The 22,822-nt window shown below is 36.6% G+C and overlaps 1 protein-coding gene across 1 annotated transcript in view; it reads left to right on the top strand.

The window, feature by feature from the left end:
- The window catches only part of GLMN (glomulin, FKBP associated protein), a 44,126-nt gene that overhangs the window by 13,507 nt on the left and 7,797 nt on the right, over window positions 1-22,822 (top strand). The window contains exons 8-16 of the mRNA XM_060085298.1: window positions 6,001-6,188; window positions 8,027-8,080; window positions 9,526-9,556; window positions 9,660-9,749; window positions 10,671-10,712; window positions 10,810-10,883; window positions 12,344-12,428; window positions 15,275-15,381; window positions 16,169-16,232. Coding sequence (XP_059941281.1) covers window positions 6,001-6,188; window positions 8,027-8,080; window positions 9,526-9,556; window positions 9,660-9,749; window positions 10,671-10,712; window positions 10,810-10,883; window positions 12,344-12,428; window positions 15,275-15,381; window positions 16,169-16,232 — 735 coding nt within the window. The remainder of the gene's footprint in view (window positions 1-6,000; window positions 6,189-8,026; window positions 8,081-9,525; window positions 9,557-9,659; window positions 9,750-10,670; window positions 10,713-10,809; window positions 10,884-12,343; window positions 12,429-15,274; window positions 15,382-16,168; window positions 16,233-22,822) is intronic.

The following is a 22,822-nucleotide window of genomic DNA, read 5'->3' as shown; positions in this document are numbered from 1 at the left end:
TACATAGGTCAAGGTCTGGGAGGGTCTCAGGTGCATGAGCTTCTGTTCTCATGATGTTGGAGTGCATCACGCTCCCAGTATGTGGATGTGTTCACTAACCTGGAAGCTCTCTGAAACCCATACTTTGGGGATTTTATGTAGGCTTCCTCATTTAGGCATGATAAGATATTAACTCCGTTTCCAGTCCCTCTCCCCTCTCTACAGAACTGGGGGATGGGGCTCAAAATTCCAAGCTTCTAATCATGGCTTGGTCTTTCTCATTACCACCCCCCATCCAGGAACCATCTTAGTGTCCACTCAGAGTCACTTTAATAGAACAAAAGATGCTCCTAGTGTCTTATCACTTAAGAATTTACAGAGGTTTTAGAGCTCTTTGTCAGGGACAGGGTTAAAGACAAACATTAGAACAAGAGATGTTCCTAGTACTCTTATCACTTAGGAAGTTATAAGGGTTTCAGGAAGAAAAAGAAAAACAAGGGTTTCAGGAGCCCCGTGCCAGCAACCAGTAGCAGAGACCAATATATATATTTTTTCTGTTATCTCACAACACCTTCCAGACTTTTTTCTGCCCTAATACTTATAAATAAATGAATATATACATATATAATTTTTTAAAAGATCCTATTATATAGTTGACCCTTGAACAATGCTCAGGGGGTAGGGGCACCACAACTCTGCTCAGTCAAAAATCTGTGTATAACTTACAGTCAGCCCTCTGTATCCTGAATTTGAAATTTGAGGAGGGATAGGAGGAGTTAGGAGAGGAGATGCCAGACCTTTAGGGGAAATAGCTTCTGAGGATGAGAGATGATTTGGTAACTGATATAAACAGATACATAGTTTAATGGGGTTAATGCTGATGGTCAGGGTAGTGGTAAAGAGGTTATGAGTGATGGAGAGGGATGGGGGAAGGGATTTTCCCAGGAGCACATAAGAGCCTGGGGCCTCTTCATTGTTGCCAATGCTAGAGTACAGTGTAAACCTCTGGATCCAACATAAACAGCACCATATGTGATATATGTACCCCAAGATGTCTATGAAAGTTGGAAACTGTTAAGGATTTTAAGCCTGGGGGTGATGTAATCAAACTGTTTTGAGTTCATCTCTTTATTGGAGGATGAACTTAACTAAGAGTGGAAGTAGAGAGATGGGTTAGGTGTCTTTTGGGAGTTAAATGATAATGATGAGAGCCTGAGTATGGAAAGAAGAGAAGGCAGATTTGAGAACTTTATAGGTAGATAAAATTAGCAAAGTTTGGTAATGGATCGGATTTAGAAGAATAGTAAAAAGGTTGAGTTATGGACAAGGGTTTTTGCTTAGTTAACAGGACAGGTGAAGTTGCCAAAAATTAAGATAGAGAATACACAGCAAGCAGTAGGGGGTTTTGTACTTAAAAAAATTTTTTTTTATTATGGAAATTTAAGACATTCATAAAAATAGAACAATATAACATACTCTCATGTACCTCCTGCCCTGCTTTAGCAATTATCAACCTTTTTGCCAGTCTTGTTTTATCTAGCCTCCCTTTTTTTTGAGTTGATAAACAACGTAGTTAGTTTATTTTTTTTTAATTTTTTAAAATTAATTTTTATTGGAGTATAGTTGATACACAGTGTTGTGTTAGTTTTAGGTGTACAGCAAAGTGATTCAGTTATACATATACATATATCCACTCTTATTCTTACTCTGTAATAGGCCATTACAGAGTACTGAGTAGAGTCCCTGTGCTATACAGTAGGTCCTTGTTAGTGATCTATTTTATATACAGTAGTGCGTGTATGTCAGTCCCAATCTCCCAGTTCATCCCTCCCCCCACCCCCAGCCTCCCTCTTTTTTTGCTGTAGTATTTTATAGAAAGTCTAGATATATCATTTCATCTGTGAGTCTTTATGTATGCTTCTCTAATTGGTAAAGACTTTTTAAAAAAAAAACCACAATGCCATTATGACACCTAACAAGATTAACAATAATTTCTAATATATGTATCTCTAATACCCAGAGAGAACAGGTTTTCAAGGAGCAAATTTTGAAAAAGAGTAGATGAGATTACCCAAAGTGGTAGATCAATGTGAGAAAAGAAGAGCGTTCAGGACTGAATCCTGTAGGGTACCAGCACTTAAGATGAGCCCACCAAAGAGACTAAGAAAGGAGAGTCAAAGAGGTGATGAAAATATCACAGAAACTGGGGCAGTAGAGTTCAGGAAGAAGGAAATGATTGCTACTGTTAATTGCAGCAGAGATAGTCTGTAGAGTAGGAGTTGAAAAGCATCCGTTGGATTTAGGAAGTAAGATGGCATTGACAATCTTAGCAAGAGCAGTTTGAGTGGAGTGTGGGAGACAAAAATCAGTGGACTAGATAAAGGAGTGCATGAAAAATGAGAAAAAGGAGATGACTAGTATAAGCTGTTCTTTAAGAGTTTGGATGAATAAGGAAGAACAGAGGCAATAGAGAAGACACGGCCTTAGATAGGAAGGTAACTGGGGGAGACAGGAGGTGTGAGCATGTTTATAGACTGAAGGGGTGGGAACCATCACAGGGGAAAAGAGAAGTGTTATGGGATAACTGAAATAATGTGGCTCAAGGAGAGCAGACAGCTGGGCATGGGATTGAGGACACCTGGAGAGGAAGACGCAAGAACTGGTATGCAGGTAGAAAAATTTGTAGCAGAAATGGAGTATTATAATTGAGGGAATTATATTATTCTTATTATATAATTATTAATATTATTATAATTGAGGGAATCAGACCCACTGTCCTCAGATCCCTTAAGAATGAGATGTGGAGGGCTTCCCTGGTGGCGCAGTGGTTGAGAGTCTGCCTGCCGATGCAGGGGACACGGGTTCGTGCCCCAGTCCGGGAAGATCCCACATGCCGCAGAGCCTGCGCGTCCGGAGCCTGTGCTCCACAACGGGAGAGGCCACAACAGTGAGAGGCCCGCGTACGGCAAAAAAAAAAAAGAATAAGAGGTGGAAATGAGGACTGAATGAGGGGCTTCAGGAAACTGGTAAAGGTTTGGAATATTGAATGGAAAGAAAAGAGAGGTAGAAGACGAAGAAAACATTAGTCAGTAGTGCTAAGCACTTGGCAACTGTGGTTGGAGACCACAACTATAGTGATAATACTATTTTTGTGTGGTTTTTCTCGAGCAGTACTCAGCTACCTGAGTGCAGAAGTAGAGAAGGTGGTTTGTAGCTGTTTTTCCAAGGCTGGCATTTTATTGGGTAGACGTAGCTAATGGAAATATAGGGTGCAGATAGTTCAAATAACTAATAGTGCGTTGGTTGGTTAGGGAAAGAAGGGGATTAAGAGGGGACAGATGGGTAGGTTAAAATGAAGGCATAACAAGACTAGAGAAGTTAGAGGTAGATGAGTAGGTTGGCATGGGACGTAAAATAAGAAATTGTGGTCAGAAAATGAGATGCTGGAGTTTAGGTATCTAATATGGAATAGCTCCAAATTTTGATAGAGATCCAGGATGGAATTAGGTGCCAAAACGGATTAGAAATTAAGGTCATTAGAATTTAGTGGTCAGAAAAACCATGAGGCTGGCCTGTTACAGGAGTTATCTACATGAACATTCAATTTTCTAGGATCATAGCAGGAGTTGGATAGAGAAAAAGGATGTGAGCAGGTACCAGTCTTCCGTGAACATGGGGAAATGACCAGGAAGTCAGCATATGACAGAGATGAGGACACATAAAGGGCAGTATGGCACCTGCCTCAAAGGAAAATGTGCTTTTGCCTGAGAGTGCAGGAAGCACCAAGATAATACTAAGCCTCTACCCATACCACCCTCTCCTACTGCTGCCTTCCTGGCTGTGCAGTGTAAGAGGTGTAAGAGTATGAGCAGCTCCCACCAGAAACCAGTCAGGTTTAATGAGAGCAGTGAGATAGAGTAAGCATCCTATGAAGAGGTTGAGGGTATAGGGAAGAGGTTCCATGGTCTCAGTCAGTGGAAGGCACATTAGAAATAAAGCCAGCAGTGAGGAAGCACAAAGCAGTTAAGAAATAGAAGTGAAATCAGGGTAGGAAGTGAAGTGAGGAGGTGCCTTCTGTTCTATGCTGAAGAAGTATAGGTAAATGTGGCATGCCTCAGCCATCTCTCTGGCACAAGTTGTTTTGGTATAGACTGCTTGAATGTCCCAGGGGCAGCAGCGTAGGGACATTTCATGAAAGGGCAAAGACTGCCATGAGAAATTGTAGAGGGGCAGGTATGTTGGATCTGAGCAAGGCTGCTGGATGGTGTGTGGGTAGATAGTGAAGACCCTAATTGGACACGGGGGACCCCAAATATCTACAGCAGCACTGTAGGATCTGGTTACATATAATGATTTTCTAAAAGGCTAATAACCTTACTCTGGAAAAAAAAACCCAAAACACATCTAGCATTGGCTGAATGAAGTAATGGAGCTTCATGATTAAGAGGACATTTGGAATCTGAATACAGTAAATTTTTGTTTTATGGATATAACAAGAATGCAAGGCTTCGAAAGTCAGTATGTGTTTAGCATCTGGTGGCTGAATAGCAGTCTCTTGTGACTGAGGATTATTTTCCATGGTTGATTTTTGTGTTCTGAAATGACTAATGGAGCCATCTGGAGTAGGCAGGTTTTAACTCCCTAAAGACCAGAAAAGTATTATTTGGCTTTCTAATTCTCTACAATGGCAGGCCCAGTGCCTGGCACTCAAGTATTTATTGAATAAATGAGTGAATATGTGGAAGGTCAGCTTTAGCTTAGCTGTTTCTGTCATTCCCTTGACTTCTGTATAGTAGTTTGTTGTGACCTTAACTTTCTTAAACTTTTTTTGTGGAGCTTCTCAATAAATATTGACATACGTATTATGTCATTTTCTAGATAAGGAAACTGAGGCTTTAAAGAGGTTAGGTCACTAACCCAGTATCTAACAGCTAATAGGTGGTAGAGCCAAAACTCAGATTAATTTCATTGGATTCCGAAGGTCAGGTGCTTTCCAGCACACTAGAATTGGAAATGGTATAAGAGGCATAGCAGTGACCTTGTATTTCTTAAGTCTCTCTTTTTCTCTTTCCTTCCCCCCTTAAAGCAAATGAACAAACATAAAACTGTAGTCAGTTAACTCAGGCAGGGATGCTTCTCTTTCTCTTACAACACAAGAGCCCATACGACCTGAGGCATCAGTACTGTTTCCTCTGTCTCTTCAGCCACTGGCCAGTGTTCCTCCTGCCCAGTCCATATCCAGGCAGACAGTGGTCAGTAGCGCATTCCTAGAGTATTCTTCATTTGAGTAGTTTACTATCATTTCATGATACTTGTATGTCTCACATTTTTAGATTGTTCTCAAATATCTCTGAAGCATTTTTTAAATTGTGATAAAATATATATAAAATTTACCATTTTAACCACTAACTGTATAGTTCAGTGGCATTAAGTACATTCACATTGCTGTGTAACGATCACCACCATCCATCTCCAGAACTGTTTCATCTTCCCACCCATTTAGTTCCTTCAGGTTGTTGGCAAAAACTTATCTTCTTGAAGCTATAGGATTGAGGTCCCCATTTTCTTGCTGGCCAGGGAACACTTTCAGTTTCTAGAAGCTGCCTGTGGTTCCTTGACAGACAGCCCTCTTCATAGGCCCCCTCGTAACTTGGCAGCTTAGTTCTTTAAAGCCAGCAGGGGTGAGTTTCTGACTCTTAAGGAGGGCCTGGATCCTGTTTAAAAACGTTCTTCCTGTTAAGTCGGGCCCATGGAGAATAGTGTCTCTTCTCAACTCAAATCAGCTGACTTGGGACTTTAATTACATCTGCAAAAATCCCTTCACTTTTGTCATATAACATAACCTAATCATAGGGGTGGCATCTTGCCATATTCTGTTGGTTAGAAGCAAGTCTCACAGGTCCCACCCACACTCAAGAGGAGGGGATTTTATAGGATGGGGATTTTATAGGATGTGAATATGAGGTGGGAGAGGGCACAGTAGAGTGTCTGCTATAGCTTCCTTTTTTATCCATTTCACAGGGATTTTTATCAGCAATTGGACATCCTTTCCTCAAAATGATTTTTAATCATGGAAGGAAAGAGAAGACTTGGGATTATCTTGAATTTGAGGAAGAAGAAGACAAACAGTTATCAGACTCTATGGCTTCTCTGGCATATCTAGTATTTGTACAGGGCATCAGTATTGATCAGCTTCCAATGGTCTTAAGGTAAGAGTTATTGTTTATTTATGTATTCTGAAAGGAATAGCATCAAACTCATTTATCTAATGTCCAATATGTGTTTATTAATGTACTAGTACATTTTCAATGAAGTATAAACAAAACCTATTTTTATGCTAAATATTACTGCATATAATCCCTTAAAGCCAGTAGTCATCAAGTAGTGAAAGTGGTTGGGTGGGTGGGTGTTGAAATAGACATAAGGAATGATTGGGACAAGAGTCACAAAGTGTTAAACTGAGCTTGGTTTTGAAGCTGTTGGGCCAGTTACCAATAGGGTGGTCTAAATTGCCATCATCTTTTCACTGGATTATTAATGTAATCCTGAGTGGATATTTATATATCTACCCTCAATCCCTTTTAATCCAATTTATTCTCAACACATAGAAAGTGAAGCTTTTAAGAGTCGTCCCTTAATGAAAACCTTTCAGTGGCTTCCTAAATGGCTCTAAGAATAAAGTCTTAAATGCCTTCCCATGAGACAAGCTTATGCATGATCTGGTCCTTGCTTTATTGTCCTGATTCATCTCCTACCACCTTTCCTCTTGCTTACTGTGCTCCAGTAACACAGATCTTTTGGTTTCTTGTTCACATGTCATGAACCTTCCTGCTATAAGACCTTTGTACATGCTTAGAACCATCTTTATCCTAAATGTAGCTTTCTGAGGAAAGCCTTCTTTACCACCCAATTTAGGCTGAATCTTCCTGTTATAATGACTTTGACCTTGTGTTTCATTTCCCATAAAGTTTTTAAACTAAATTTTTAATCAAAACTTTAAAAAATAAATATATATTTCTATAATGTAACACCTTTTAGACTTTAAGGTCCATGATAATAAAGATTGTATATTTGTGTTGCAGGCCTTGGGCGTATTTGTGTAATTTGTATATTTAGGTATGAATATACCTGGAGATATATTTGTATGTAAATATAGCAATAATAGCTACCACTTGTATGTTTACCATGTATTAAACACTAAAACAGCTTTGTATACATTATCTAATCTTTATAATAACCCGTTTAAATAGAGCACTATCTCATTTTACAGATGAAAATAACTAGCTTAGACAAGTTACGATACACACCACCCAAGATCATACAACTAGTTAGTAGGATAGGTGGAATTCAAACATAGTTTTGTCTGACCCCAGAGCATATACCCTTAATCACACTCTACCACCAAAATGACTTAGGTATGTATATTAGTGTGCTAGAGCTGCCATAACAAAGTTCCACAAACTGTGGATAGCTTAAAATAACAGACATTTATTATCTTATCATTCTAGAGGTTAGAAGTCTGAGGTCAAGGTGTGGTCAGGATTGGTTCCTTCTGAGGGCTGTGAAGGAGAATCTGTTCCATGCTTCTTTCCTAGCTTCTGGTGGCTTATTGGCAGTCCTTGATGTTCTTTGGCTTGTAGATGCATCACTCCAGTCTCTGCCTTCATTTTCATATAGAATTCTCCCTGTGTGCTTGTCTCTGTCCACATTTCCCTTTTTTATAAGGATACCAGTCATACTGGATTAAGACTCATATTAATGACCTCAGTTTATTTTGATTACCTCTGTAAAGATCCTGTCCCCAGGGTGGGGGGTTCCTGCTCTGTCCCTGCCCATCACTACCCCAACTTTTTAAAAAAGAGAGACTTTTTCTCCATATAAGGTCATATGCTGAGGTACTGGCAGTTAGGACTCCAGCATATCTTTTTTGAGGGGACACAATTCAACCCGTAACAGTATTTATGTATGTAAAACTTCTAAAAGTGCATGCGTATGTGTGTGTGTGCGTGTGTGTGTGTTTATATATACATTTTTTTTTCTATTTTAGCCCATCATACCTTTTGCAGTTTAATATGGGGCATATTGAAGTCCTTTTACAAAGGTAAGATCATTTAGATGGCATCTCAGAATTAAACAGTAATGTTAAAATAGTCCTTGTCAAGATCAGGGGAGACTACTTTCTCTTTGCCAGACCCTAGTTAATTAATTGATTATTTTATAAAATAGTGAAGCAGATATTCACAACAGAGATAGAAATGAACCAAAGAGGTTTTTACAACAAAATCTCATATTTTAAACTAAAGATAATTTAAAAATATTGTCTTCTAAGGAGGTTTCCAGTCATCTGCTTCTAAGGTTTCTTTGCTTATTTCAGAAGTTGATAAATTAAACCACCTCTATCCCACTGCTGCCTTGTCCGATCTACGGAGGGGTGGTCAATAAAAGAAACTCATCCTTGGTTTTGCTTCATGGACACAATCTGTGAACTGCATCAGAAGGAAGGAAGTGTCTTAACTCCACCTTTTATAACTTAGATTATTGATAGTGATATCATTCAATAGCTTTTCTCACTTGAGGCACTAATAAGAAGGAAGGCTTCCTCTTTTTAAAAAAAATTACCAAGTAACAGGTATGCATAGTTTTCCCAGACAGATATTTAAGAATTTTGCAAAACTCTATATGCTTTGTTTTCTTTTTCTATAACATGTTTAAATTATCTCTTGAGATCAGTCAGGGCCTTTCAGTACTATCCTCTAGGATTACTAGTGACAGTTTATTAATCCCATCTCTTCCCGGGTGAAGGAAGATTTGTAACATGGCAAATGTCCAAAGCCTCGGCCTACAAGGCAGGAATTTCCAAGGGTCTCCTGGCACAAGTAGTTATTAACTCTGTAAATTTACTGTATTATGTATGTCTTAATGATTTTACATTTTTACTTAGCTTCTGTTATATTCATAAAATGAGAATATGTATTGATTTCAATCTTAAGTTCTATAATCTTAAGATTTCCAAACTGTTTAGTCATTGAGCCAAAAAACATAACATTTTTAATTCCTTGTATGGTTAGAATAAGAACCTGGAGCCTGAGATAATATTTTTTGCCACAGATCTTAAATATTTAGTTAACAATGATTGTAAAACTTAATAATCACAAATGGAAAGCATTAATTTATATATATATATATATATATATATATATATATAAAGAATTGAAAAGATTTTACCTATTAATCAATTAGAATACTTAGTATTATATCAGGTATAATTGATTTCTTAGCACTTGCTGTTGAAGATCTACTGATCTGATACCGGGAAATAAGCCCTGAGTGGGCTGCTTTTGGTTAGATTTGGATATCAGTAGCCAAATCAAAAGACAGATCAAAGGTAGGTTAAGAAGTTTGACTAGGTTCTTCAACAGAATTTCTCCTTAATATGCATTTTTTAAGTATTTAAATTTCAATTTTTGCTTTATTTTTCCTAAAATGAAGAATAATTCTAAAGCAGTTTAGAAAACCATGTTGATAAATTTTAATATTCTCTTCCAGAACAGAGGAGTCTGTTTTCTCCAAAGGATTGGTAAGATTTGTTTGCACCCATTATAATTTAAATACAGTCATGTTAACAAATACAGCTGTTGACTTTACCATGTATGTATCTCTGCGTATATTTTCATCTGTAGGATCTGTTGGAGAATGGTTTATTGAGAGTAGAGGACAACAGTCTACTTCACCAGTACTTAGAAATCAAGAGTTTTCTTACTGTACCTCAGGTAAGTAAAATATGTATTCTGATCTTGAAAAAAGCCCCTTTCCTATTCTGAACTTAAGTAAAGGTCTTTTCAGACTCCTCTCCCACTTTCTTCTCCATATCCTTTGAAAACTCTAGTGCCTTGCTGTCCAGTAGAACTTTTTGTGATGGTAAAATTGTCCTATTATCTGTGCCATACAGTTTGAAAGCCACTAGCCACATTGAACACTTGGGATGTTCACTTCAAATGTGGAACTGAATTCTAAATTTTATTTAATTTAAATTAATTTAAACTTAAATAGCTATATGTGGCTAGTGGCTACTATAGTTGACAGCATAGCATCTAGTGGAAAAATAAAACTTGTGTCCTCAACACTTTGGTTCTGTAGAAACCCTGGAAAATGAAGCTCCTTTACTTTTATCATAACTCAAGTCCTCAGGACTCCATCAAGGCGTGTATAACTCATTACTACAAAGATTTTTTTTTTCCCTCCTGTGATTTATTTTGCCTGTTTATTAGTTATACTGTTTGTTAGTTATCATAGCCAAGTAGGTCTTAGAATCTGTCAATGTAGAAAATTGTTTTTCCTCTATTTAAATAGAAAAATATGGCTTTTGTTAGTATAATAAGCCTGATTATTTTAAATTAATGGATTATATTTCTGTATGTTCGGTTTCATTTTTTTTGCCACTCTAGACATAATTGAAAATTACTTCTAACGATATACTTTGTAACACCCACTCAATAGCACTTACAAAATGGATTGTACTAAGCTCCCTGTAGACAAAACAGTAGAATGAAAGGCTCAGGGAAAAATTTACTTCATCTTTAAATCTCTTACCCTCATTTCTCTGAATTTTTAGTGTCCATTGATAATATAGTTGTTTCTCTGTAGTCAATATAATCTAACATTTGAATTAAAATTTTTTTTTTTATTTCCAGGGCTTAATTAAAGTAATGACACTCTGCCCCACTGAGACATTGGTATGTAAATGTCTGGAACTAAATGAGTTGCAGTGAGAAATTTTAATAAATAATTTAATCTTTAGTTTATGTAACCATATTATTTGTTCCATTTTAGAGGAAAAAGGGTTTAGCTATGCTTCAGCTGTATATTAACAAGTTGGATCCACAAGGCAAATATACTTTATTTAGGTATGTATCAGTGGTTAATTGCAAAATGTGTGGTTGATTAAAAACCAAATTAATGCCATTAATTATTCTAGGTTACTGTATTTTGGTATGTTTTACATGTAATTCTTCTCTACTTGGAAGCCATATCATAATAAATTCTCTTCTCTGTGATAGGTAGTGAAGGGTTAATCAAAAATTATGGATACATATATAAATATATATTACATGAATAATAGTATATATTTCAGTTTAATTGAAATACTCTAAAATTAAAATAGACTTAGAAGATTAAACTGAGATTGGTGGGGCTCCTGCTAGAGCTTTACATATGTCAATAATGTCCATTATTCACAGTTGAAATTAATGGCTCTGGAGTTATAACTTTTGACAGGCTATATACACTTTAACAGTGGAGCTTATTAATAGTACTGTTTGAGGAGGAAAAGATTCTAGCAACTCTCTGAGTTGAAGATCAGCAAACTTTCTTAAAGGGCCATAAGTAAGTATAGTCTTTGTGGGCCACACAGTCTCTGTTGCAGCTGCTCAACTTTGTAGTGGGAGTAAGTGTGTTCCAATAAAACAAAACAGGCAGTAGGCTGGATTTGGCCTGCAAACCTTAGTTTGTTGATACCTAGGTAATAAGAATGAGTTAAAACCAAATTGGGGCAATGTCAGAGTGCTAAGAAGTGTTCTTTGGGGTTGGCCAATACTAGCACTCTTGATTCTATCTTTTTTTCATTTCTATTGATAGAGTCAGAGCAGGTTTATGAAACCTCAGTTTGATGCTTATGTCTTATACCAGCTTCCTATTCTGATCTACCTGTATTCCTACCCAAAAATCTCCCCCTTCTTCTTAAGCTCATTACTGAGTTTCCTTTCTTTGCAATTAAGTTAGTCTAACCAGACTAGTCTAACAGGGAATAATTTGGGGAGATTTTAGGCTATTACACTAGTCACCATCCTTTCCATGTTAAATCATTTCAACTATATGCATAAAAAGATTCAAATTTGGTTTAATAGAAATTTCGTGTTGGAAAGACCCAGTTAAAATAGAATTTGCCAGTTAGTGAGGGCAGAAATCATAATAGGTGACTTTGTAATTGGTTGATCACCTTGCTAATTGTATGCACTGGTTTTTGTATTCCTAGAAATAGCACATGCTCCATTTGAATTTGTAAAACTTTTTTTTTTTTTTTTTTTTTTCTTTTTGCGGTATGCGGGCCTCTCACTGTTGTGGCCTCTCCCGTTGCGGAGCACAGGCTCCGGATGCGCAGGCCCAGCGGCCATGGCTCACGGGCCCAGCCGCTCCGCGGCATATGGGATCCTCCCAGACCGGGGCACGAACCCGTATCCCCTGCATCGGCAGGCGGACTCTCAACCACTGCGCCACCAGGGAGGCCCTGAATTTGTAAAACTTTTATCATCATTTAATTATAATGCAGTCTAGATCATTTCAAATGTATTGTAATTTTGCTTTAAAGGTGCTTATTGAATACAAGTAATCACTCAGGTGTGGAGGCCTTTATTATTCAGAACATCAAAAATCAAATTGACATGTCATTAAAGGTAAGAGCATAACTAAGGTGTCATTTATCAATTTATTTTGTAGGATATATTTATTCATTTGTGGAATATATTAATGTGGAATTTTGCTCTATGGATGCTTTATATCTCTAGTATTAGGGTACAGGCATACCTCAGAGATAGTGCGGGTTTAGTTCCAGACCACCACGATAAAGCAAAAATCTCAGTAAAGCGAGTCACACACATTTTTTGGTTTCCCCAGTGCATATCAAAGTTAATTACACTATATTTTAGTCTGTTAAGTGCAATATTATGTCTAAAAAAACAATGTACATACCTTAATTTTAAAATACTTTATTTCTAAAAAATGCTAACCATCATCTGAGCTTTCAGTGACTTGTAATCTTTTTGCTGGTGGAGGGTCTTGCCTCAATGTTGATGGCAGCTGACTGATCAAGACAGTGGTTGCTGAAGGTTGGGGTGTCTGAGGCAATTTCTTAACATAAGACAACAATGAAGATTGCCACACAGATTGACTCTTCCTTTCACGAATGATTTCTCTGTAACATGCAATGCTGTTTGACAGCATTTTACCTACACTAGGACTTCTTTGAAAATTGGAATCAATCCTCTCAAACTCTGCCACCGCTGAAACAACTAAGTTTATGTAATATTCTAAATCCTTTGTTGTTATTTCAGCAGTCTTCATAGCATCTTCACCAGGAGTCCATTCCGTTTCAAGAAACAATTTTCTTTGCCCACCCATGAGAAGCAACTCTTCATCCGTTCAGATTTTATCATTGAGATTGCATCAATTCAGTCACATCTTCAGGCTCCACTTCTAATTCTAGTTCTCTTGCTATTTCCACCACATTTGTAGTTACTTCCTCCACTGAAGTCTTGAACTCTTCCTAGTCATCTTTGAGGGTTGGAATCAACTTCTTCCAAACTCCTGTGAAGATTGATATTTTGACCTTTTCCCCATGAATCAGGAATGATTCCAGAAGGTTTTCAATTTGCTCTGTGCAGATCCATCAGAAGAATCACTGTCTATGGCAGCTATAGCTTTATGAAATGTATTTCTTAAAGAATAAGACTTTAAAGTTGAAATTGAAATTACTCCTTTTTCCATGGGCTGCAGAATGGATACTGTGTTAGCAGGCGTGAAGACAACATTAATCTCATTTTACATCTCCATTAGAGCTTTTGGGGGATGAGGTACATTGTCAGTGAGCAGTAATATTTTGAAAGTAGTCTTTTTCTGAGCAGTAGGTCTCAACAGTAGGGTTAAGATATTCAGTAAACCATGTTATAAACATATGTGCTCTCATCAAGGTTTTGTTCCATTTATACAGCACAGGCAGAGTAGATTTGGCATGATTCTTAAGGCCCTAGAATTTTTGGAATGGTAAAAATTAAGCATTGGCTTCAACTTCAAGCCACCAGCTGTATTACTCTGAGAGTCAGCCTGTCCTTTGAAGCTTTGAAGTCAGGAATTTTCTCCTCTAGCTGTGAAAGCCTAGATGGCATCTTGTTTCAGTGTAAGACTGTTTTCATCTACATTGAAAATCTTTTGGTTAGTATAGCTGCCTTCATTAATTACCTTAGCTAGATTTTCTGGGTAACTTACTGCAGCTTCTATGTCAGCACTTGCTGCTTCACCTTGCACTTTTATGTTCTGGAGATGGCTGCTTTCCTTAAATCTCATGAACCAACCTCTGCTAGCTTCAAACTTTTTTTCTGCAGCTTTCTCACCTCTCTTAGCCTTCATAAAATTGAAGAGTTAGGACCTTGCTCTGGATTACATTTTGGCTTAAGAGAATGTTGTGGCTTGTTTGATCTTCTATCCAGACCACTAAAACTGTCTCCATATTAGCAATAAGGCTGTTTCACTTTCTTATCATTCATGTGTTCACTGGAGCAGCACTTTTAATTTCCTTCAAGAACTTTTCCTTTGCCTTCACAACTTGGCTTAACTGTTTGGCACAAGAGGCCTATCTCGGCCTTCGACATGCTTCCTCACTAAGCTTAATCATTTCTAGCTTTTGATTTAAAATGAGACATATATGACTCTTCGTTTCACTTGAATACTTTGTAGGGTTATTAATTGGCCTAATTTCAATATTGTTGTGTCTCAGGGAATAGGGAGGCCCAAGGAGAAGGAGAGAGATGGGGGAATGGCCAGTCATTGGAGCAGTTGGAACACACACACAGCACGTTTTGATTAAGTTCATCGTCTTATATGAGTGTGGTTCATGGTGCCCCAAAGGAGTTAACAATGTAACATCAGAGATCACTGATCACAGATCACCATGACAAATACATATTAATGAAAGTTTGAAAATTTTGAGAATTATCAAAATGTGACACAGATGTGAAGTGAGTAAATGCTGTTGGAAAAATGGTGCTGATAGGGTTGCTTGACACAGAGTTGCCATAAACCTTCAATATGTAAAAAATGCAGTAAAGGGAAGTGCAGTAAAATGAGGTATGCCTGTATATTTTTTTCTCCATTTCTACTCTTTTTTAAAAACCTGGATTTTGAAATTTGTTAACTATAGATTTAAATTGTATTAATTTTTTAAACTGATAATACGACTTTTTTGTTTTGCTGTATACTTGTGAAATGTTAATGGAAACTGAAGTCTATTTGTGAATACTCAGTAATTCCATATAGAGAACAGAGAAAGAGCACACCAGTGCTTTCAAACTAGCAGAGTTTGTTCTAGGTGTCCAGAAATAGTGAATGAAAGAATGGAAATTAAAGTTAAAAATATATATTTTAAATGTGTAATAGCTTATTTTTGTAGTATCAAGGTATTAGAAAAACACATATATCTAACAACTTATTATTTAAAGCCTTTCTCAATTTTTCTTTTGCTTCTCAGAGAACATATAACAAATGGTTTACAGGACCGCAGCTGATTTCCCTTCTAGACTTGGTACTTTTTCTCCCAGAGGGTGCTGAAACAGATCTACTGCAAAACTCAGATAGGTGAGGTGACCGTTACTAAGGTTCACATAGTAAATTCAGAATAAAATGTGAAACACCTGCTTTGGGAACCTAAACTAAAATAAAACGTATTTTCCTGTGATTTTATAATCAATGGTTAGTTCATCAAATTACATAAAGATTTTCATATTTAAGTAATTAGATATTATATAAAAACAAAATCAAAAATTCTTCTTTCCAGAACTATGACTAACAGTATGATTTTGTACCTTTGATGTACCTAGCTCATAGAGACTTGGGACTATAGCACTGGTGACTAAACACTAAGAATTTCGTGTATATAACTTATAAAAGGCTTATACATTTGGATTTTATTGTTTTATTTCCAGGACATACATCAATTTTTTTCATATACAAGTAATTTTACTTTCAGTATACTCGAATGAATGTTGAGAAATGGTTGTAAGCATTTTTTAAAGGAATCTTAAACTTCAGGAAACAAAAGACAGTACTCTCGAACATTAAAGATAACAAGTCTCCCTTGGGGGAAAAATGAATAGTAATTTTCACAATTATATTTTGTGAACTTGGAGAACAAAAGTAATACGTTATGTTAAGGGAGTGAGATGTGTGATATTTTAGCAGTCCATCGCCTCAACCACTCGGCCACCTCGTCATTTCCTGATAAGATATTTTAAAGGGAGAAGCTTCTAATGGCAAACATAATTGTGGAAATATACCCAAGGTTTTAACTTACCTTTATTCATTGAAATTGTTGATTATATGAAACTGTACTGTACGTAACAAATTATATATTTTTAATTAACAGGATAATGGCTTCATTAAACTTACTGAGGTATTTGGTTATCAAAGATAATGAAAATGACAATCAAGTAAGTGAATTTTTTGAAAAAAACTATTATTCAAATGCATAAGGAACGTTTTGTATTTTCTTATCAATACCTACTTAAGCCATAATTAATATTTTACCCAGCTGTAAAGCTCCGATAAGTGCCAACAATTATTCTTTGAACTTGAAGTTAATTCCCAGGAGCGCTTACCACTCCACATCCAGCTTTCCCTTTTCTTTTCCTGTTGTACCTCTGCTCTCTTGCTATAAACATTGCTTAACCTTGTTAGGTAGATAAGTTGCAGCTCCTAACTTAACTAACCTTTTGAAACTCAACGTATATTTGCATATCTTATTCATTAACCTCCACCTATTGCTCATGATTTAAGTCTGAGCTATATAAAATAAAATCACCTGATCATTTGATATCCCCTCATCAGAAATGACAAATTGAAGCATTTTCAGCACTAAATCCATTAACAGCACCTTTTGAATAATGTGTAGGCAGTTGAAATTTTTTAAAATAGTGCACCATTAGAGGTGTTCAATAAATAGAAAACTATTTGAGGGAGATTTGTCATACAGTAAAATTACATTTGCTTTTTATCTTCTCTCTTTCTACCTACTCTATTCTTTTTTTTTTTGGCTGCATTTGGTCTTCGTTGCTGCACTTGGGCTTTCTCTAATTGCGGAGAGTGGGGGCTACTCTTCATTGCGGCAAGCGGGCTTCTCATTGCAGTGGCTTCTCTTGTTGCGGAGCACAGGCTGTAGGTGCTCGGGCTTCAGTAGTTGTGGCTCTCGGGCTCTGGAGCGCAAGCTCAGTAGTTGTGGCGCACGGACTTAGTTGCTCCGCGGCATGTGGGATCTTCCTGGACCAGGGTTCGAACCCGTGTCCCCTGCATTGGCAGGCAGATTCTTAACAACTGTGCCACCAGGGAAGTCCCTACCTACTTTATTCTAATAGTTGCTTTCTGTATATGTGTCATCTTATTAACTGTAACTACCTGAATTACATGCGTGATTAAACTTTTTAGAAAGTAATAAATGAAATGCAAGTAATTGATTTTTATATAAGAATGCCAGAGGGTTTTTTTTTCTTTTTTAATTTAAGTAAATCATAATTTGGGATCAGAAGTTTATGGAAAAGGTAGTAGTTTCCTTCCCTCAAACATAAAACCAAGTTGAAAGAATTTTACAGCGATCACTGATTTACCCACCACCAAGATTCTATCGTTAACATTTTACTCTGCTTTTATCACTTATCCATCCCTCCACCCTCTATCCATCCATTAGTCTCTTATTTTTTGATGCATTTCAAGGTAAATTGCAAACATCAGCATACTTTACCATAAATATTTCAGCATGTATTTCATTAAGAAGAGTTAAATATTTGTCTATAGTTTTTCTTTGAGTTAAAGTTTATATAAAATGAAATGCCTAAATTTTAATTGTACATTCACTGAGGTTTAACCAATGCTTAGATCTGTTATCCAAATCCTTACCAAATATAGAACATTACTATCATCACAATAAGTTCCCTTTTTTCCTCCCAGTTAATTCTGATGCCATCACTCCACACCCATCCCTAGCCCTTGCCAGTGGCAGCTCTGTTCTGGCCAGGTGCTATCATTTATTCTTCACTATGCTATAAGTGCTCTTTAGTTTTTATTTTTCATAGACAGTGTTAGCACAGGAAGGATCTTTAACTTGCACAAGGGCATATACCTAGTAAGTGGCAGAAATAGCTATGACCCCAGGCAGTGACCAGAACCTTTGAATCACAAACTAAATCCTTTTTTTGTAATAAAAAGAGAAAGATAACAAGTAAATTCAGTGGCAGTGGAAGCCCTGAGGCTTCAGGAAGATGTCCTTAGAGTATGGTATGAGTTTTTACTTTCATCAGGATGAGGCCATACCCAGAAATTATCTGATTTGCCTGACAGGACGAAAAAGAATCTTTTTGATTAAGTGAGCACAGTGTACTACAGGGGCAGCAAACGGGCCTCTGCCTAGAGAGGGAAGGCAAAGCAGTTTTAGCATTGTGCAATGTCTACTATGATATCCACAGATAATGCCTCACATTTATTTGGCTTGAACATTGTACAGTGAAGAAAAGGATATAACCAGCTTATAAGATTGCTTTCTTATTTAATGGTTTTTAAAATTTTTTCTTAGGGATCAAATATTCCATAGTATTGCCATTCAAGTTACTTGTAAGAATTATCATACTAAGGAAATTGGCCAAAAAATCAGTCCAAGGTGGCAACCTAACATCTTTGAGGCAGCTTGTTCATCATGGAAGCATTTCTTCCAAGTGCAGTCACAGTAGGTCATGTATATAAATGAGAGGCAAATCTGTCTGCTGTGGGTAATCAAAAAATAAGAGCCTTCTGAGTTTTAGAAATTGTGATTAAAGGAGAAACAAAATGATACTCTAGTGATGCTGAATTGTGGGTAGTTTTATTCAAAAGGATTCCTACCAGTACCTATTTTTGAGCAGTTAAGTGTGCTGAGGTGGTAACTAGTCAGATGAAAAGCTGAAAAGCAATCAGAAAGGTGTATAGAAAAATTAAATAAGAACAGAATCATTAAAATACAAAAAAAGTGATTCATAATTGAATAATAATCCACTTCTTTCCCTGCTATATTGGGTTACTGTCAACTGACTTATTCTTTTCATAAATCATTCCCCTCCTTACCTTACTATTTCATGTCTCTTTATCTCTTTGCATAAGTTGAAGGCACTTTCTCCCACACTTCAGTTTGACATAACTTCTTGGACCTTGAACCTCCCTCTATCTGTACTGGTAAAACCAACTTAATTTTTAGACCTAGTGTTCCCTACTATTTGGTAGGTATCTTTAAGTAAGTGTTAATTGCTTAATTATAGTAATTTATTCTAATACATAGCCCATAATAATTTATCCCTCACCTTCTGTCCCATCTACTCATATCCTTTCCTGTCCACCTGCTTACCTATTCTTTTCCTAAATAATTTGTGATTGTAATATGTAGAATGGGAGCAGGGTCAAGGGAAGCAATGTAAGATTGTAAAGGCCAGAAGTATGTATCAGGAATTTTTAAAAATTGAATTATGTAATGTATGCATATATGCTTTTCATTTAGGAAAACACAACAAATATCTGGCATACAAACACATACTTATAGTTCTATATAATCCACATTTTAGGTTCTCATTTAAATTGTTTCTTTCTCCAAGATTAAAACATATCCCTTGTGTGTTATTTGCAGATCCAAATGACTTAAGGTTATGCACATTCCTTAATATTACAAGTGATAGAAGTTCTACAATATTACTTCATAAATAAGAAGTGATACACAAATTAGAAAAGGGAAAACTGGGTCTTATTCATTTCCTTCTTTTTGTTTCTTCATTATCATGGTTGACTGTCCTTTGCAAGGTCCCTATCTGTTCTGGCAATAAATTTCACTGTGGTATAAAACTGCCTTCTCTCTTTTGTGAGACAGGCTGCAGTGAAATTTGAAATGTATAGTTAAGCTCTAGAACTGAAAAGATCTCAGAACTACTCCACCAGTGAGTTACTTGGGTATAAAATTTTAAAGTAAGCATTTGTGAACATTTCAAATTTTTATCCTTAGTACTTTTTTTTTTTTTTTTTTTTTTTTTTGTGGTACGCGGGCCTCTCACTGTTGTGGCCTCTCCCGTTGTGAAGCACAGGCTCCGGACGCACAGGCTCAGCGGCCATGGCTCATGGGCCCAGCCGCTCAGCGGCATGTGGGACCTTCCTGGACCGGGGCACGAACCCGTGTCCCCTGCATCGGCAGGCGGACTCTCAACCACTGCGCCACCAGGGAAGCCCCCTTAGTACTATTTTTTAACATCTTGTTACTTTCTAGGCACTGAAGATAAAACAAATGTTAAGATGATTTTCTTCGTAGTGTTTTTTTTTTTAAAGATCTAGTAATCTTAATGTAGGAGAGAGAAAATATTCTTATTTCCATAGCTTCTTAACTCCTACATGCTTCTAAAAATATTACTGTTGTTCATCACATGAAAAATTTGTGGAATTATGCTGAACAGAGTGTGCACAAATTTTCTTTAGCCTGATTTTGGCACATTTTATTACCTTATTATAAGTTTTAGATTATGGGCTGTGTATTAAATTATTGCCATGAAGAACAACTAAAGTCTTAATAAAGACCTCCTAGTGTTACACTGTCCAATAGACAGTAGCCACATGTGACTATTTAAATTTTAATTTTTTTTAATTTTTAATTAAAAATTCAGTTCCTCCTTGGCCTTGGACAGGGCCATTCTAGATTATTGTTTCTCAGCATATGGTCCTAATCAGAATCAGCTGGGTATCTTATATAATTCGATTTGTAAAAATTCCTGATACATACTTGTTTAGATTGATTTTTTAAATGCATGAAGACATAATATGTTAATTAAAAAGGAAGTATAAATACAGCACAGATTGAAAAACAGGAAGAAAATTACATGAAAACATACCAGTAAATTTGGAAACTTCAATAAAATAGAATTTGTTAGAAAATATAATCTCACAAAACTGCCACAATCTACTAAGAGAAATCACAAGGTCAGATAATTTTTACTATAACTTCAAGAAACAGATATTCAAGTCTTATATAAAATGTTCAAAACACTAGAAACAGAATAGTTGTGCTTAATGTTATGCATCTGTTTAGTAAGATATGACCTTAATACCAAAACAGACTAGGATAGTATGCTGAAGTAAAGTTACAGGCTCATCTCACTTATGAATATAGATACTAATAGTACCAAACCAGATCTAGCAAAAAAAAATTTGTTTAAGTCATTGGACTAAGCTGGTTTTATTCCAGTAATGCAAGGTAATGTAATTCATAGGTTAAAGTAAAGTAAATACATAGTTACAGGAAAAGAAAAAAGCATTTGATACATTCAGTACATAATCGTGATAAAAATTCTTAGTCAACCAGAAAATAGTTTTATTATAATTGCAACAAAAATATGAGATACTTAGGAAAACATGTAAAAATATGTGTAAAACTTTTTTGAGGAAAATTATACTTTATAGAGAGATATAAAAAAAGATATAAGTAGAGATTTGAATACATATGTGGATGGAAAGATTTGGTATCTTAAAGCTGTCAGTTCGGGCTTTCCTGGTGGCGCAGTGGTTGAGAGTCCGCCTGCCGATGCAGGGGACGTGTGGGTTCGTGCCCAGGTCCGGGAAGATCCCACATGCCGCAGAGCGGCTGGGCCCGTGAGCCATGGCCGCTGAGCCTGCGCGTCCGGAGCCTGTGCTCCGCAATGGGAGAGGCCACAACAGCGAGAGGCCCGCGTACCGCAAAAAAAAAAAAAAAAAGCTGTCAGTTCTTCTCAACTTAATCTAAAAATTCCGTATAATTAAAAGCACCCATTAGTTTTTTAAAATTTGATGATTGATTATGTTTCATACGGAACAGTTAAGGGCTGACCACCTTTGAGGAGCAAGGTGTGTGGACAGGAACTTGCCTTGCCAGATATCATAATTTATTATAAAGCCACAGTAGTTTAGAGTAGTATTGCCATGGGACTGGATAGATTGACTAGTAGAAAACAGTAGAGAACCTAAAAATAGATATCTGTGGGAAAAATATATAATAGATATATATGATGCTGCTGCTAATGGTAGCTTTATATTTATTAAGAACCATTTGCCAAGTTGTGCTTTAAGCACGTATTAACTCATTTAATCCTCCTGCAAGGTAAGTATTACTTTATTCTTCATTTTACTGATGAGGAAATTGAGGCATAGTGAGGGTAAGTAGAACTTGCTCAAAGTCACATAGCTAGTGAAGGAGCCAGTTTTTGGACTTGGGCAATCTCCAAGAGCTAACATTCTTAATTACACCATTGCACTGAACTTCCTGTCTGAAATGGAGATGCCATTACAAATTGGAAGGGAAGAGTAGGACTCTTCAATAGATGATGCTGGGTAATTTGTCATATGTATGGGGAAGGGGAGATTAGATGCCTATTTCACATATACAAAACAAAATTCCATACAGATTAAAGACTTAACATTGCAAATGGACTTAGAAATTTTTAGAACACATTATAAGAGAAGATCTGTGTGACCTAAGGGTTCCTTAAGTAAAAAAGCACTAACCACAAAAAAGTAGATTGATAAACCTAATAACATTGAAACTAAAACCTATTCAAGAAAAGAAAATGTGTACAAACTGAAAAAGCCACAAAAAGAGAAAAAAAATGTCTTCCTTTCTCCATCCAATAGTTAGTATCAAAAAAGTAACTACAAAGCAAGAAGAAAAAGACCACACATCAGCAAAATAGGTAAAGTATACACATATTGTAAGGCAGCTCACAGAAGAGGAAACCCAAATGGCCAATAACCACAAGAGAAGATTCCCAGTATCACTGGTGTTTATGGAAGTGTAACTTAAAACTGCAGTAAGATACCACTGCACACCCATCAAAATGGCGAATGTTAAAAAAGGTGGGTAGCATAGGTTAGGATCCAGCACAGTGATGAAACAAAGTGGATCATCCTTTTTGGGCAATTTAGCATTATCCAGTGGAGTTGAAGAATAAATACTCTTAACTCAGCAACTTCTCTCCTAAGCTATATAATTAGAGCAGTG

This window comes from Mesoplodon densirostris, chromosome 2, assembly GCF_025265405.1.
Source record: "Mesoplodon densirostris isolate mMesDen1 chromosome 2, mMesDen1 primary haplotype, whole genome shotgun sequence".
NCBI lineage: Eukaryota > Metazoa > Chordata > Mammalia > Artiodactyla > Ziphiidae > Mesoplodon > Mesoplodon densirostris.
The sequence above is the reverse complement of the archived record's forward strand: the minus strand, read 5'-3'. Positions and strand labels throughout refer to the sequence as shown.